At 39.0% G+C, this 18,144-nt stretch overlaps 1 protein-coding gene across 1 annotated transcript in view; it reads left to right on the top strand.

The window, feature by feature from the left end:
* Positions 1–18,144, top strand: part of ITGB3BP (integrin subunit beta 3 binding protein) — a gene marked incomplete in the record, with an annotated part of 308,200 nt that overhangs the window by 191,077 nt on the left and 98,979 nt on the right. The window contains 1 exon segment of the mRNA XM_053693670.1: positions 15,552–15,645. Coding sequence (XP_053549645.1) covers positions 15,552–15,645 — 94 coding nt within the window.

The following is an 18,144-nucleotide window of genomic DNA, read 5'->3' as shown; positions in this document are numbered from 1 at the left end:
AACTTTCAAGTTACTTGCGGAAACTTGCGCTGCCATTTTTTGGCGCGTTCCCTAGTGCAGGGGCGGTCCTGCCAGGCATTCCATGTGACTGGGTGTGGAGGTTCCATCTCAGACCTCTTCAATTGTGTATGTTGAGACAGTGGAACGGCAATCATTCAGATCTATCACAGCTGATAGCCATGGATGCTCGGACTCGGAACTTCCTCTCTTGGTGGATTCATCCGGAGCAACTGTCCATGGGGACATCCTTCTTGCGACTGTCCTGGGAGATTGTGACCACGGACGCCAGTCTGACAGGATGGGGAGCTGTTTGGGGTGCCAGGATGGCACAAGGAAAGTGGTCCAGGGAGGAGTCTCTCCTTCCGATCAACATCCTAGAACTATGGGCGATTTACAATGCTCTGAAGGCATGGCCTTCTCTGGAGTCGGTCAGTTGCATCAGATTCCAGACCAACAACATTACCTTGATGGCTTACATCAACCATCAGGGGGGTACGAGGAGCTTCCTCGCGATGAGGGAGGTGTCTCGGATTCTGGAGTGGGCAGAGTCCCACGACTGCTCGCTTTCAGCGATTCACATTCCAGGTGTGGACAACTGGGAAGCAGACTTTTTCAGCAGACAATCCTTCCATCCGGGGGAATGGTCTCTTCACCCAGAGGTGTTTGTGGAGATTTGACACCGATTGGGAGCACCGGAGATAGATCTCATGTCGTCCAGACTCAATTGCAAGCTACCTCAATATGGATCAAGGTCCAGGGATCCCGAGGCGGAGCTGATAGATAGATAGATAGATAGATAGATAGATAGATGCCATAGTGGTTCCTTGGGGATTCAGCCTAGCTTACATTTTTCCACCGTTACTACTTCTACCGTGCATAGTGGCACGCATCAAACAGGAGCGGGCCCCGGCCATTCTGATTGCTCCTTCGAGGCAGCGGAGGACGTGGTTTGCAGATCTGGTGGGGATGTCATCCTCTCCGCCGTGGAGGTTACCCTGTCGCAGGGATCTGCTGTCACAGGGCCCTTTTCAACATCAAAATCTAGATTCTCTGAGGCTGACTGCGTGGAGGTAGAACGCCTAGTCTTGGCCAAGAGAGGCTTTTCAGAAAGTGTGATTGATACGCTAATTCAGGCAAGGAAGCCAGTCACTTGTTGCATCTACCATGAGGTGTGGAGGACTTACTTGTCCTGGTGTGAGAAGCATGGATATCCTTGGCATAAGGTGAAGGTATCCAGGATTCTGTCCTTTCTCCAAGATGGTTTGGAGAAGGTCTTGCCGCTAGTTCCTTAAAGGGTCAGATTTCAGCATTATCAGTTTTGTTGCATAGGAGACTCGCTGAGCTCCCTGACATTCAATCTTTTGATCAGGCTGTGTCTAGAATCAGGCCTGTCTTTAGACAGTCGGCTCCACCTTGGAGCTTAAACTTAGTCCTTAGTTTTTCATTTGAACCTATGCATTCCATAGACATTAAGATTCTGTCTTGGAAGGTTCTCTTCCTGTTGGCTATTGCATCAGCACGCAGAGTATCTGAACTAGCTGCCTTGCAATGTGATCCTCCTTATCTGGTGTTTCATGCAGATAAGGTTGTACTTTGCACTGGGTTAGGGTTTCTCCCCAAGGTGGTATCTAACCGTATCGGTCAGGAAATAGTTGTTCCTTCTTTGTGTCCTAACCCTTCTTCTTCAAAGGAGAGGTTACTTTAAAACCTGGATGTGGTTCGTTCCTTGAAGTTCTATCTTCAGGCTACAAAGGATTTCAGACAGTCTACATCTCTTCTTGTTGTGTATTCTGGGAAGCGCAAGGGGTAAAGGGCCTCTGCCACTTCATTGTCCTTTTGGTTGAGGAGCTTGATTCGCTTGGCTTATGAGACAGCGGGACATAAGCCTCCTCAGAGGATCACGGCTCATTCAACTAGAGCTGTGGCTTCGTAATGGGCCTTCAAGAATGAGGCCTCTATGGAGCAAATTTGTAAGGCGGCTACCTGGTCCTCCTTACACACTTTTACAAAGTTTTACAAATTTGATGTTTTTGCTTCTGCGGAAGCTGTGTTTGGGAGAAAAGTTTTGCAGGCTGTGGTGCCCTCAGATTAGGGTTCGCCTTTTGCCCTCCTGGTTTCATTCAGTGTCTTCTAGAGCTTGGGTATATGTTCCCAATAGTAATGAATGAAGCCGTGAACTCTCCTACCCTTTTAGATGGAAAACATAAATGCTTACCTGATAATTTCATTTCCATCAAGGGGAGGAGAGTCCACAGCTCCCGTCCGTATCTCCGTTGGGCGGCCCTAAATTTATTCATCTTCTGGCACCTTTTTTACCCTGATATTTCTCCTACTGTTCCTGGTTCCCTCGGCAGAATGACTGGGGGATGAGGGAAGTGGGGGAGGTATTTAAGTCTTTGGCTGGGGTGTCTTTGCCTCCTCCCCTCGATGGAAATCAAATTATCAGGTAAGCATAATTTGTTATCTACCTGTTTGAGTTTTAATTGCCGCTATATAATTTTTTCTTTTTGCGAGAATTAACCAATAGAGAGAGCCATTTCAAAGTTCTTCCATTAAAATTACGGAATGTGCCACTTTTTTAATCTCATCTAGTGACGCCTTTTGATTAAAAAAAACTCTTGCTTCTTGATATTTATCACATGATCTCTTATCTGGATTTTCCAGATACCTCCCGTAATTATTTCTCAACGCATTTGCTAATTGTACTTCTCTCCCTTAGATATCCTATTCTGTTTTAGAAGCCAAGCCTTAATTTCTCCACGAAGGAATGCTTTTGCAGCTTCCCAGAAGATCTCAATTTTCTCAATGTATGACCTATTATACCGCACAAATTTGTTCCATTTCTCTCTCAGTTAATTCTGAAATTTAAAGTTATGTAATAAATATCTTGGGGGGGGGGAAAAATTGTTCTTACTCTCTCCTCAGCTTTATAACCAATTTTAAGAGTAATACTGGCATGATCTGATAAATACATCTCTTTAATACCTGCCTCCAACTCTAGACTTAACATTTTCTCATTTACCAAAAAGAAATCTAGTCTAGAAAAAGTCTTATCCGCTTTAGATTCACATGTGAACGATCTCGCATCAGGATTATGGGAACGCCATATGTATTTAAGTCTAAGCTTTTTACAGAAGTCACCCAATAACTTTGCTTCTTTGTTATATTGTCTTGTGCATCTGGCTTTCATTCTATCTAGTATCGGGTTCATTGTCATATTGTAGTCCCCCACTATAATAATATTAGAGTCTACATATGGTAATAATTTTAAATAAAGTTTTCCCAAAATGTTTTGTCTAGGTGATTAGGAGCATAAATATTGCAAAAAGATAAACCTTTTATTCTCTACCTCCATATGTATAATTATAAACCTTTCCTCCCTGTCTAGATCCTGTTCAATTATTTTAAAGTCTAATTTTTTATTCACTAGACACGCCACCCCTTTTTTCCTCTTTGTGCATGGGATTGCTATAATTTCTCCGACCCACTTACATTTAAGTTTGTTCATTTCTTGGCTGTTTAAATGTGTCTCCTGTATAAAGGTGATATCTGGTTGGCATCTTTGAAGATATGATATAACTCTTTTCCTCTTAATGGTGGACGTTATCCCCCCTACATTCCAAGATACTAATTTTAAAACTCATTTCTGCATCTACTCTCCTTTAACATGAAAGGGTAGGTCTGAAAAACCCATAGTCTACAATCAACAGAAAAAAAAGGGGGAGGAAGATAGACCCCACAATTACCATTACAAATTTTCTAATCCATATATCGAGGATCACTTTATACAAATAAAAAGGTGATATCTCTCTGTCCAGGTTATCTAACAACATTATCGTATACAATAAAACCATACCTACAGTATATATATAATGGAAAAGAAAAATAAGGAAAAAAAGCAAGAATACATCAAACTTTCGTTTTTTAATATCGGTCTCTATATTACTCTAAGCTTTCTATAAATTGTTTAGCTTTCTGAGCAGAATCTAGCAAAAGAACTTCAGCATTATAATTAAACCTGAGCCTCGCCGGATAAACTATTGTCGTCTGGAACCCTTTTTGAATTTGTTGTGAACAGAATGGCGACATTTCCCTTCTTTTATTGAATGTATCAAATGAGAAGTCTTTGAATATTAAAATATTATTTTCTCCTATCTTCACAGGTGTCTTTTTCCTATAATATCTTAATATGTTAAATGTAAATATTTTATTATCACTGTTATTTTTCTGTTGGAAGCTGAATCCTGAATTCTCATCTGTCCTATCCTGTGGGCCTTTTCTACTAGTAAATTGCTATCTTGTAAACCAATGATTTTTGGCAAATAACTGCTGCAAAATGTAGCAGAGCCTGATATTCAGGGGTTTCCGGAAGGCCCCCTATCCTTAAATTGTTCCTTCTTGCCCTGTCCCAGTTTTCTCAAGTTTAGACTGAAGTGCTATAATCTTTTTATCGTATGTTCCTGTGAGTTAGTTCTATCCTCTAGATTGGAAATTCTCTCCTCTACTTCTACCATCCTAGCTGCAAAGTATTTAACTTCTGTGGAGAGTTGGAAAACATCTTTCCTTAATTGTTCAAACTGTGGCGTTATCATATCAGATATCTGTTTAATTAAGTTTTGTGTGTCTGTAGGCACTGGCGTTTGTTCACTGTCCATAGTGTTATCTAAGGCAGCTTCTATATTAATTTTACTCTTCTTTTATTCTTTCTGTTTAGGGTCCATCCCTGGTTATTTAGTTTTCATGCTATAAGTGAATTTCTCCATAAAACTTTGTTCCGTGGAAAGAAAAATCCTGCGATTGCTTTATATCGTGTTCAAAAACTCAACTATTGCTAAACCCTGCGGAAAAACATGGACAGGAATCAAAAATAGTCAGTTATGTGCATCCGATTCCACTACCTGGAATCCTGTGCTTTTTACCTCGTTTTGGGTAAATCTAACTGTTATGTGACTCTTCAGTTGGTGAGTGTGTGCCTTTTGTGGGACACACTATCCTTTACCCTTTAAGTGTTAGCACACTTAAGGCTTACTTCTTATGCTCTGCTTATTCAGTAGTTTATGCCCTGTGTCAGTAGTTCTAAAGTGCTAAAATCCTATACTATCCTGTACTATTAGTGATGTGTTTCCCTTTAATGCCCCATCTTCAAAAAAGTCTAAGCTGCCTGTCGTGATCCACTTATAACCTATCTACCCTCTCAGTCTTCCCCTCCTTCCGTCCACTTCCACTTCTATTTTCTGCCGGCACTTTAGAGCCTGCTAACCTTTGCGTTAGAAACACAAATACATATCTTAGTTATACATGCAGAAATCCACTTCATATATCAAAATATTATAAACCTACATCTTAGACCTTTTTTAGCACCAGTCTCTTGCCCATTAGATTGGTTCTTCCCATATCAAAACTAACAGGGGCTCTTAACAAAATCGCTGTATATTATCAAAGATCCTCAATCTTCCCCTATATTCTGGGGGGCCCATAAGAGTCTGAAGTATCGGGACTTTTCAGTCTCTGTGAAGTTGTCGAAGTTATCCACCCCACTTCCAAAGTCTTGTTCAAGCGGTTATCCAGGCAGGTAAACAATTTCTTTATGCTGCCACCCCTTAACCCCTTTTTCTTCAATTCTCTCCACTTATCTGCTTAATCTGCAACTGACAGTCCCTCTCTTTTCTTTTTTTCCCCCTCCAGGCTCTGTCAGACAGCTGGGCATAGAATGTTTGCAGAATCTCTCTGCGTCAAGAGTGCTCCTCTTAAGCCATATACTAGCCTCTTGTTAGCAGCCTTGGGGAAATGCGTGTGTCACAGCTAAATAACAGATACATATTCCAGTATCCACATAAGTTATCAGAGCTAGGGGTAAAGGGTGTGTAAAACCCTTTTACTTAGCTTGATGTAGTCTTCATGGCGACCACTAACTTCTCCGGGTCGTTGGCTCTGCTGCAGCTTCCGGCGGTGTGTCCACCGGTAAACCTGCTCCTAGCCTGTCAGTCGGCGCTGTACTCTCTCCGGGCGTGCATCATACACCTCCTACTGCCCGCTGACAGGGATACTGGGAGCGTTGCCTCCTCCTCTGTAGAGGTGCTGTGGCCAGTGGTATTCTGCTTCCCTGGCCCGCAGACCACCTGCTGTGACACTGCCGATAGGGTCCAACGGCTTCCTCGATATCTATCCGGCATGTATGCCCGCTATTGGTGGGCGTCTTCCTGCCTGATGTCGACTGCTCATTTCAGCCTACGGAACTCTGCTCACGATATGGGGAGCCTGCGTTCTCCCGTACCTTGGAACACCAAACTTGCAGCCCCTGCCAAGCTCCTCCCATTCCGGATAAGCCCCAGTTTGATTTTACTTATCTTATTTTTCATTCTTATAAGGTGGTTCTACATACTGTTAGGTTTCCTACCTAAGGTTGTTTCAACCAAGAATATTTATCAGGAGATTGTGGTTCCTTCTTTGTGTCCTAATCCTTCTTCTCCTAAGGAGCGTTTGTTGCACAACCTTGATGTTGTGCGTGCATTAAAGTTCTATCTTCAGGCAACTAAGGACTTTCGTCAGTCTTCTGCTTTGTTTGTTTGTTTTTCTGGGAAGCACAAGGGTCAGAAAGCTACAGCTATTTCTCTTTGGCTTAGGAGTATTATTTGTTTGGCCTATGAGACTGCTGGACAGCAACCTCCTGAGAGAGTTACTGCTCATTCTACAAGGGCTGTTTCTTCTTCCTGGGCATTTAAAATTAAAGCTTCTGTGGAACAGATTTGCAAGGCTGCAACTTGGTCCTCTTTGCATACTTTTTCTAAGTTTTTTAAATTTGACACTTTTGCCTCAGCTGAGGCTTCTTTTGGGAGAAGGGTTCTTCAAGCGGTGGTGCCTTCTGTTTAGATCTGCCGGTCTTGTCCCTACCTTATCTGTGTCCTCTAGCTTGGGTATTGGTTCCCACTAGTAATTGATGATTCCGTGAACTCACTATATTTTAGGAAAGAAAACATAATTTATGCTTACCTGATAAATGTATTTCTTTCCGGATATGGTGAGTCTACGGCCCACCCTTTATTTAAGACGGTTATTTTTTTCTAAAACCTCAGGCACCTCTACACTTTTGTGTTTTCTTCTTTTTCCATTTTTCCTTCGGTCGAATGACTGGGGATTGTGGGTAAGGGAAGTGACATATATAGCAACTTTGCTGTAGTGCTCTTGCCTCCTCCTGCTGGCCAGGAGGGGTGTTCCCACTAGTAATTGATGATTCTGTGGACTCACCATATCCGGAAATAAATAAATTTATCAGGTAAGCATAAATTATGTTTTTTTTATCTGTTGACGTCTATGCTACTTTTAAACTGAATTCCTATCTTGAATAAAACTACATTTTGTTTTTATACTTTTGGGTGCTTGTTTTTATACACCAATAGGAGGGACGCTTGTGTATTAGTAGCACTTTAAAGGGACACTAAACCCAAATGTTTTCTTTAATGATTCAGAGAGCAGCAATTTTAAGTAACTTTCAAATTTACTCCTATTATCAATTTTTCTTCATTCTCTTGCTATCGTTATTTAAAAAACAGGAATGTAAAGCTTAAGAGCCGTCCCATTTTTGGTTGAGAACCTGGGTTATGCTTGCTTATTGGTTTCAAACTGTATCCACCATTTAACAAGCACTATCCATGATGCTGAACCTAAAATGGGCTGGCTCCTAAGTTTTAAATTCTTACCTTTTTTAAATAAAGAAAGCAAGAGAACTAATTAAAATTATTAATAGGAGTAAAATAGAGAGTTGCTTAAAATTGCTGCTCTATCTGAATCATGAAAGAAAAAATTTGGGAAACTAAACCCAAATATTTTCTTTCATGATTCAGATAAAGCAGCAATTTTAAGCAACTTTCTAATTTACTCTAATTATAATTTTTTATTCGTTCTCTTGGTATCTTTAGCTGTTTAAATATTAACAATATAAGTGTAAAGTTTTAGGGCTAGATTGCAAGTGGAGCGCTAAATATCTCTTGCATGGAAGAGATGTTAGCGCTCCACTTTGTAATACCAACGCATGATAATGTGCGCTGGTATTATAAGTAAAGCTCAATGGAAACGTGAGCTCGCGCTCACATTGCTAGGAAGCATTGCGCTATGGGCGATGGCATCAGAACTTTGTGCACTGAAGGGGTATGTAGCGCAACGATGGGCAGGATTTTTAAATATATATGTATATGAATATATACATATATTTTTATTTGTTAATATGTGTATATATACTAGGGCTGGGCGATATTGGCAACAAAAAAACGCGATTGCAATTTAATCGCGATTTTCTTATAAATGACTATAACCTTCATTTTGCATTATAAAGTTTATTTAACACTACAGAATGTTAATTTACATGTTTCTCAATGTGCAATACACTCTTGGAGCATAAAAATACAAACCACAAAATAGTTAAAATAAAATTTGCTGCCTGTGATGTCATTAAATAGTAGCCACTGGCCAGTTATTAGGTCTTATGACACACAACATTGTCATGTTTTCTTGCACAGTCATTCTGTGGACAGTGGTATGATTAACAAATGAAGCAGTGTAAGCCACACACACACACACACACACACACACATATACACACATATACACACATACACACACACATACACACACATACACACACACACACACATACACACACACACACACATACACACACATATATATATTATATATTTTTTCTTCTTTTTTTAAACATTTTAATTTGACTGAAAATGAGCCCTGCTCCTGTCCAGGAATCCATTACAGGCATATAGCAGTAGGGGTGGGGGGCTGCTCCTTTCAGAAATGCTGTGCCTTGCTGATATAAAATACATTGTAGATGCAGTTAATCCAGCAGCTAATAGCAGAGGGGACTGCAGTTTTAGCCTTTTTGGGAGCCATGGGGTTATCTGCATCTGCTATGTATTTGAGCCAGAGGAGCAGGAGATTGTGTGGGAGGTTCCATAATGATTACATACCCTAAGTTTCAGACTGCAGAGGTCCCTAGGGGGAAATATAAGTAAGTGGCTTTCTCTGCTCTTCATTCCTGCATGGGCTCCTTTTAGATTTCTAGATTGATCGGCTGCTTCTCAGAACAGAAAGTGAAAGTAAAAGAGCCATTTTACAAATGTGTGCTAAAAGCAACCACTAGATGGAGCTGGTTTGCTAGAAATCATAAATAAATCAATGCATTACAGCCATTTCTAAAGGATTTTTTATGTAGGAAAAAATTGCGACTCCTCGCGGTTTTAAAATCGCGGCGATTAATCGCGGTTTTAAATCGCATATGCGATTAATCGTGCAGCCCTAATATATACATATTAACACATAAATATATTTGTATATAAGCATATACATGTATATATATTTACATTGCTGTCTATGAAAATGCGCTTTTCAGTGTGTTTTTTTTTCTAACACCATACTGCCACCAACTTTAAACCCCTAAAACTGCCTAGTGCAGTTATTTTTTTTATTTTTTTTAAAAAATGGTATATATTTTTTTAAATAAATTATAATGCCCTCTATTTTGAGGGCATTTGGGGCACTTTTAAAAAATTAACCAGAGATCGGATCTCTGGTTAATTTTTGGAGTGCCAATTGCTACCGCAAGGTCGCAACTTATAATACGCACACAACCCGACACGCGCAAAAAGCTTACTTCTAGCAAAGTTTACGCTCGAGTGAATGAGCAAAATATTGCACCACTTGTAATCTGTCCCTTAATGAGCAGCCTACCGGCTAGTTTTGCTGACCACTGGCTAAAATTTAACATTTAGGTTGCTACACAGATTATCATTAAATGAATTAGTTAAATTATGTATTTAATATGTGCTTTGGATAGGTTACTTAACATTTATAAATATTGCAAAATGTTATAACACTGCAAAGTATTACACTGCCCCCACTCAGCTACTTCATAATGCTGCCCAGCTGGCAAAATAAATGCACTCACAGACACACATGCACAATGTATAATGTATAATCAATAAGGTACAAATCCAAATTTTCCTCTGAAAAGAACTCCATGGAAGAGTCCATGAAAAGTCATCACATTACAGAGATAATCAACAACTGACTTTAAAAAGCCAGTACACTGTAAAATTGTTTTTCCGTTGAATGTATTTTCATAGACTTGTTATACCAGCTGTAGAGTATAAAATGTATGAGAAATTGCATTTTCAGGTTTATTTGTGTATATGAAATAGCTGGTTTTGTGCCTTTTTAACCACAGCCTATTGAAATGGGTTGAGCTTGCAGGTAATATATCTCATTATGTTATCACTTTGTGTACACACATTTGCTTCCTTATCTTATATCTGTTTGTAAATCAAAGCTTAATACTTAGGCCCTGATATTCAAAGCACCGTCAGACCATCGGGAAATTGCTTCACTGGCCTCGCAGTCCAACAGTCTTTAGAGATATTCTAAAAAAAGTTGTGTCCAAGCAATGCCAGAGAGTGGCGATATCTCTCCCATTTTGCTGCCGGTGTGGGGGAGGGCTATTTTAAGTGTGCCTACACGGCGCAGACAGTGCACTCAATGAAACTAAAAATAGTTTCCATGTAGGCACACTTCAAATATTGCCATGGTAACCTAAGTTTTACTACAGCTACACTAACTAGATCAAGCAATGTAGTTTTGACAGCTGATAGCTGGCGAGACAAACATGGCCACTACCCTCCTCGCAACCAGCACTTCACTGATTCGAACATATTGATCTTTTGTCGATGTGTCCAAATCAAAGTGCAGGCTACTCCAACTAGCACGCCCTTCTAACTCTCTACGTCACGCCAAACCTACACTCTACCTCCCCCGCCTCGCTACCTCCAACCTACCCCCTGCACCTATGTCAGAGATAATTAATGTTACTTGTTGTATTTATTATTTGTAATTAAGCAAATTATAATTAACATTATAGTTCTACATAACTGCATTCCTGTTATATAAAAATATAATTTAATACTACTGGCTACTGTAACATAAATATATATTAACATATATATCTATGTTATCACTAATAAACACAACAAGCTAACATAAATACATTTTAATGTATATACAATATACATGCATAACAGTTTAAATATTGAATATCAATGCAAGGCCTTGCATTATATCTACAATGTTTGAAATAAAATGCATGTTCATCTATAATGCATATTAGTTTAAGTATTGGGGGGTCGATCCGATAAAAATCGTCGCCTGCAAAAGCTGGCAACGCCAATATTTGCGCGGGTTTGGTATCCTATATACGGCGTAACCTAGAAGTTACGCGCGTATATTTCTGCCGTCGCCCGTAGTTTTTTGGGCCATAGGCAGGTATACCAAACCGACGGTTTAGGGGTTAAATACTTTATTAGGGATTGCGGCGGGGCATCGCGGTTGACAGGGAGATAGACATTGCGCATGCGTTAGGTGTTAGGTTTATTTTAGCAGATCGCGGTTGACAGGGAGATAGACATTGCGCATGCGTTAGATGTTAGGTTTATTTTAGCAGCCAGTTTAGGGAGTTACGGGGCTCCAATAGTCAGCGTAAGGCTTCTTACGGCTGCTTTTTGTGGCGAGGTGAAAATGGAGTAAGATTTCTCCATTTTCGCCACGTAAGTCCTTACGCTGAATCAGCCAATCAGATTCAAGTTCAATCTGATTGGCTGATTGGTTCAGCCAATCGGATTGAACTTGAATCTGATTGGCTGATTCAATCAGCCAATCAGATTTTTCTACCTTAATTCCGATTGGCTGATAGAATCCTATCAGCCAATCGGAATTCGACGGACGCCATCTTGGATGACGTCATTTAAAGGAACCTCATTCGTCGGGAAGTCGTCGTGCCGGATGGATGCTCCGCGGCGGAGGAGCGAAGAAAGAAGATTGAAGATGCCGATTTGCTTGAAGACATCGCCGATGGAAGAAGACTCTCTGCCGCTTGCTGGAAGACATCGCCCGGATGGAAGAAGACTTCACTGCCGCTTGCTGGAAGACATCGCCCGGATCGGATGAGGAGTTCTGCCCGGCGGGGTGAATACAAGGTAGGGAGATCTTCAGGGGGGGTAGTGTTAGGTTTATTTAAGGGGGGTTTGGGTTAGATTAGGGGTATGTGGGTGGTGGGTTGTAAATGTTGGGGGGTGGTATTGTGGGTTTTTTTGCAGGCAAAAGAGCAGTTTTCTTTGGGGCATGCCCCCACAAAAGGCCCTTTTAAGGGCTGGTAAGTTAAAAGAGCTTTGAACTATTTTTAATTTAGAATAGGGTAGGGAATTTTTTTTATTTTGGGGGTTTATTATTTTATTAGGGGGCTTAGAATAGGTGTAATTAGCTTAAAAATCTTGTAATCTTTTTTTTATTTTTTGTAATTTAGTGTTTTTTTTTTTTAGTTTAGTTTATTTAATTGTATTTTTAGATAGATATTTGTAGTTTATTTAATTTATTGATAGTGTAGGTGTATTTGTAACTTAGGTTAGGATTTATTTTCCAGGTAATTGGGTAATTATTTTAACTAGGTAGCTATTAAATAGGTAATAACTATTTAATAGCTATTATACCTAGTTAAAATAATTAACAATTTACCTGTAAAATAAATATAAACCCTAACATAGCTACAATATAATTATTAATTATATTGTAGCTATCTTAGGGTTTATTTTATAGGTAAGTATTTAGATTTAAATAGGAATATTTTAATTAATAATATTAATATTAGATTTATTTTAATAAGAGTTTAGTTAGGGATGTTAGAGTTAGATAGGGTTATTATACTTTATATATATATATATATAATATAATAACGATATTAACTATATTAACCCTAATATAATTAGGGTTAATATAGTTAATATATATAATATAATAACTATATTAACTATATTAACCCTAATATAATTAGGGTTAATATAGTTAATATAGCTGGCGGCGGTGTAGGGGGATTAGATTAGGGGTTAATACATTTATTATAGCTGGCGGCGGTATAGGGGGATTAGATTAGGGGTTAATACATTTATTATAGGTACCGCGGTGTAGGGGGATGTAGATTGTAGGCAAAAGAGCAGTTTACTTTGTGACAAAGCCCCGCCAAAAGCCCTTTTAAGGGCTGGCAAAAGAGCTGAATTCTTTGGGGCATGCCCCGCAAAAAGCCCTTTTAAGGGCTGGCAAAAGAGCTGTTACTTTGGGGCAATGCCACGCAAAAAGCCCTTTTCAGGGCTATTTGTAGGGTTAGACTTAGGTTTAGTGGTAGGGATAGTTTAGTATTTTAGGGGTTAAATAATTTAATATAGATGGCGGCGGGGTAGGGGGATTAGATTAGGGGTTAATAATTTTAAAATAGATAGCGGCGGGGTAGGGGCTCACTTTAGGGGGTAGGTAAGGTAGATGGCGGCGGTGTTAGGGGCTCACTTTAGGGGGCTATAGATTTAATATAGCTGGCGGCGGTTTAGGGGTTAATAACTTTATTAGGTAGCGGCAATTTAGGGGTTAATACATTGTTATTGTTAGGATAGTGAGGGGGGATAGCGGATAGAGGGTTAGACGTGTCGGGCTATGTTAGGGAGGCGTGTTAGACAGTGCGGGTGATTTAGACTTTAGTTAGGTTTTGTAGGCGCCGGCAGTTTCTAACGTGCCGCAAGTCACTGGCGACGCCAGAAATTTGTACTTGCGCAGATTTCTGGACATCGCTGGTTTATCTGACTTACGGCACTTTAGCATCTGACGGCGCTGTATATGGGATAGCTCGAGTTGCGAGCTGAAACTGCGGGCGACGCGGGTTCCCTCGCTTGCACCGCAAACTACGATCTATATCGGATCGCGCCCTACATCTATAAATGAAAATGTAGATATTCTTACTTGATGCATTTACTCTTTTAAATATAAATCTATTTTTAAAATAGATATTTATGTTATAGAGGAAAGTTGCATTATAATTATAGTATTACATAACTGCATACATGTTATGTAATAATACAATTGTAATACTAATGCTTTTGTAATATGAATATCAATTTTAAAATATATATTTATGTTTAAAATAAAAATACACAAGAAAAAATAAATACATATTAATTTATATACAATAGTTAAAAGAATATGCATTATACATAAGATTGCATAATATTTTAAAATATAGAAAAATGCACTATTAACCTCTAAGCTGCCCTAACATAATCACCTAATTAACCCCCATACACGTATGAGGGTGGTTAGGAGAATAAGGCCTAATAAATACTAACACTAATCACCTAATCAACCCTTGGAATATTTTGCCGCCTTTCGATAATCGGGGCCAAAGAGAGAACACTGGAAAGTTAACATTTTATTTCTTAAAGGGACATGAAACCCAAATTTTTTCTTTTATGATTTAGAAAGAGCATGTGATTTTAAACAACTTTAAAATGTACTTCTAATATCTAATTAGCTTCATTCTCTTCATTTCGCTTGCTGAAAAGCATATCTAGATATGCTCAGTAGCTGCTGATTGGTGGATGCACATAGATGCCTCGTGTGATTGGCTCACACATTTACATTGCTATTTCTTCAACAAAAGATATCTAAAGAATAAAGCAAATTAGATAATAGAAGTCAATTGGAATGTTATTTAAAATTGTATTCTCTACCTGAATCATGAAAGAAAATGTTTGGGTTTAGTGTCCCTTTAAGATTCCTGCACCCCACTGGGAGTGTAATTCTGGCTGTGTTTACTTAGGCTTATCAATAGCCTAGACTCCAGTATAGAAACTTTCAGTGTAGGTTGGGATACCCAGGCTAATTTCAAATGCCAAAATAAGGGTAATGGAGCTACTTGTAAACAATTTAATGCACTTCAGCAGGTAAAATGGATAGGGAACAATTTAAAGGGGAGAACATTTTTGGGTCAACTATTCCTTTTTCGGAAGAAGATAAAAGAAGATAAAACCATAAACATAAATAACAGAAAAATGACATTAATTAGCTGGTTGTAAATTTATTTTATTTTTTGCAAAATAAAGAAATTAAATTAATAAATGTGAATTCGACTAATTAATTAGCTGTTGAGAAAATGGAAAAAATTAAAAAAAATAATAAATGAAATAATAAAACTGGATGAACTTTCTTCCCAATCTTGGGTAATTCAATGTGTTGTTGTCCTATTTGGTCGCTAAAGAATGAGTGATCCATATTTTGTCTGATTTTAGAACTACAGTTTAATGACCCTCTTATTTGCAAACCTATGTACATTTCACTTAACGACAATAAAGTTCCAGTCCAGAGAATATGAAATGTAAAATATCTTTTCCCATCGGTAATAATTAGATGCCCTCCCCTTACTCTTAACTGATAATGCTAATGTATTAACTTCCACGTATATCGCCCTCTATACACCTTCACACTAAATCAGTCTTCCGGGAACGAAGTGTTAATCTCTCCTGGCAGCTGCTGATTTGTGAATGAAACAAACTATAGAAGACGTATTATTCAACTGGCTCATTGTCAACCACAATCATTTAGCTGCGTTGTCTATTTGTGCTGTAATTGGGATCTGTAAAGAATGTCATTAACATAGCTCACTCTTCTGTTTTTTGTTTCAGTCTTTAGAGGGCAGCAGAGAGCTGGAGAATATTCTCGGTGTCAGAAATATATCAAGAAACCTGAACGCTGAACTGCAGAAAACTAAAGCTCTGGGTAAGGAGAAGATCACTTTATTTCTATGCTTGATTCATGGTTTTCAGTTAAGCACTCTTTACAATTAAAGGGATATCAAACCCATTTGTCTTCTTTCAGATAGAGCAGCAATTGTAAGCAACGTTCTAATTTACTCTTATTATAAATGTGTCTTCATTCTATTGGTATCTTTTATTGAAAAGCAGGGACGTAGCTTATGAGCCGGCCCATTTCTGGAGCACTATAAGGCACCAGTATTGCAATAATGTTATCCATTTGCAAAAGCACTAGATGGCAGCACTATTTCCTGCCGTCTACCTAGGTATCTCTTCAAAACATATCATGGAAACTAAGCAAACTGAAGTCAATTGGAAACTTTTTTTAATGTTCTGTCTGAATCACAAAATATTTTTGGGGGTTTCATATCCCTTTAAAGCTGCTGCACTTTTGTGTATTAGTAAAATCTCTCTATGGTTCTTGGTGCCTGTAGCAGTTCTGGGGGTGCAGTGTATCCCATTTATTATTTTAGCTCCGCGATACCTGGACTGCGCCGGTCGCCCTTATTACACAAGCGTGTACTTTTTATACAAAGCAGAGACCTAAAGGAAGGAGAATTTCTAAAGATAAAGGGCTAGATTACAAGTGGAGCGCTAATTTATTAAGTGGCTTGTTATAGCTAACGCAAGCTCACAGTAGCAAGTAGCACTCAGAAAATGAATCGGAAATCAAATCTATGTTTAATTTTTTAAAAGTGCCCCAATTGCCCCCAAAATAAAGAGTCTTTTTTTTATTTTTTTTATGAAAAAAATACTACACAGAGCAGTTTTTAGGGGTTAAAAGTGGCGGCTATGGGGTGTCAGAAGAAAGTGCCTTTACATTGCGGTCTATGGGAACTATTTACAGTGTTCCCAGTAAATATAAATGTATATGCTCATATACATATATATTTGTGTTAATATCTGTATATACACATTTTAACACATAAATGTATTTATACATATCTATTTATATTTGCTGCCCATCGTTGCACAACTTACTCCCTTCACTGCGCTAGTTCTCATGCCGTGTCCCATTGGAGCCTATGGAAGCGTGCTCTCGTGAACGCAGTGCTTCCTTGCAATGCGAACGCGACCTAACTAGTAATACCAGTGTACATTAGAGTGCGCTGGTATTACTCAGTTGGGCACAAATATATCGGTTTAGCGTAAACAATATTTTGCGCTCAACTCGTAATCCGGCCCAAAGTGTTGTCGTCACATTTTTGTGATTTATGCTCTAGAACCAACCCTAACAGTAACACGTATAGAAGGCATTAGACGTAGATAAGAACTCTGTCTTTAGGTTTTAGACCGAACACCCCCTTCACCTATACGCAGAGGTGCAGTATGCAGACTGCGCACTCTATAGCGTTTCAGCTAAGCTTCACATGGTATTTAGGTGATCTCTGCCTCCATCTATGATCTTATATCTTATCCCTTCCTTTTATTTTATTCCACTGTACCCCAGTAATGCAGCTTAATATCAGAATATTTATTATGTTTTTTTGGGGGCACCACTCAGTTGTTACTCCTTATTCTTACTGCAGCTAGTGACAGCCACTGTCACAGGATTCCCACTTTGTTACAGGCTGCACACCAAAAACACTCTTAGGGCTAAGTTTATTAAGCTGCGTTTTTCAGCTACGTGCTGCCACAGATCAATCACCCCAACACTTGCTTGTTTGAGGTGATTGATTAATTAGGCTGGAGCAGAGGGCGGAATTGCACAAGAAACCTCTTCTGCAATGTTAAATTGTATGATGCAACATCACAAGGGGCGATTGCTTGTGGACAGGTTCATTACGTGCGAGCCTGCAGGGATAGTAAATCTAGCCAGTAGTGCCCACTCCTGGAGATAATAGCTTTGTAGCAATTACACTCCCTGCACCAATATTCGTTACACGTATGTATTAAATGTTTCCGTAACTGGTGGTTTTCCTTAAACTACTAATGCTCCCTAAATAGAAGAGAAGGAATATGTAGCAATTCTCTTGTACCTTAAAGGGACACTCAAGTCAAAATTAAACTTTCATGATTCAGATAGAGCAGCAATTTTAAGCAACTTTCTAATTTATTCCTATTATCAAATTTTCTTCGTTCTCTTGTAAGCTTAAGAGCCAGTCCATTTTTGGTTCAGCACCTGGGTAAAGCTTGCTGATTGGTGGCTTAATGTAGCCACCAATCAGCAAGCACTACCCAGATGCAGATCCAAAAATGGGCCGGCTACTAACTTTACATTTCTGCTTTTTCAAATAAAGATAGCAAGAGAACGAAGACAAATCAATAATAGAAGTAAATTAGAAAGTTGTTTAAAATTGCTGCTCTATCGGAATCATTAACAAAATAATTTGGGTTTCATACCCCTTTAACAAAATGTGCACAGTCTTTTCATATTTACACTTTTTGAGTCATCAGCTCCTACTGAGCATGTGCAAGACTTCACAGACTATACGTATATGCATTTGTGATTGGCTGATGGCTG

Source organism: Bombina bombina, chromosome 10 (assembly GCF_027579735.1).
Source record: "Bombina bombina isolate aBomBom1 chromosome 10, aBomBom1.pri, whole genome shotgun sequence".
In the NCBI taxonomy this organism is placed as follows: Eukaryota; Metazoa; Chordata; class Amphibia; order Anura; family Bombinatoridae; genus Bombina; species Bombina bombina.
This window is presented reverse-complemented; position numbering and strand designations above follow the sequence as displayed.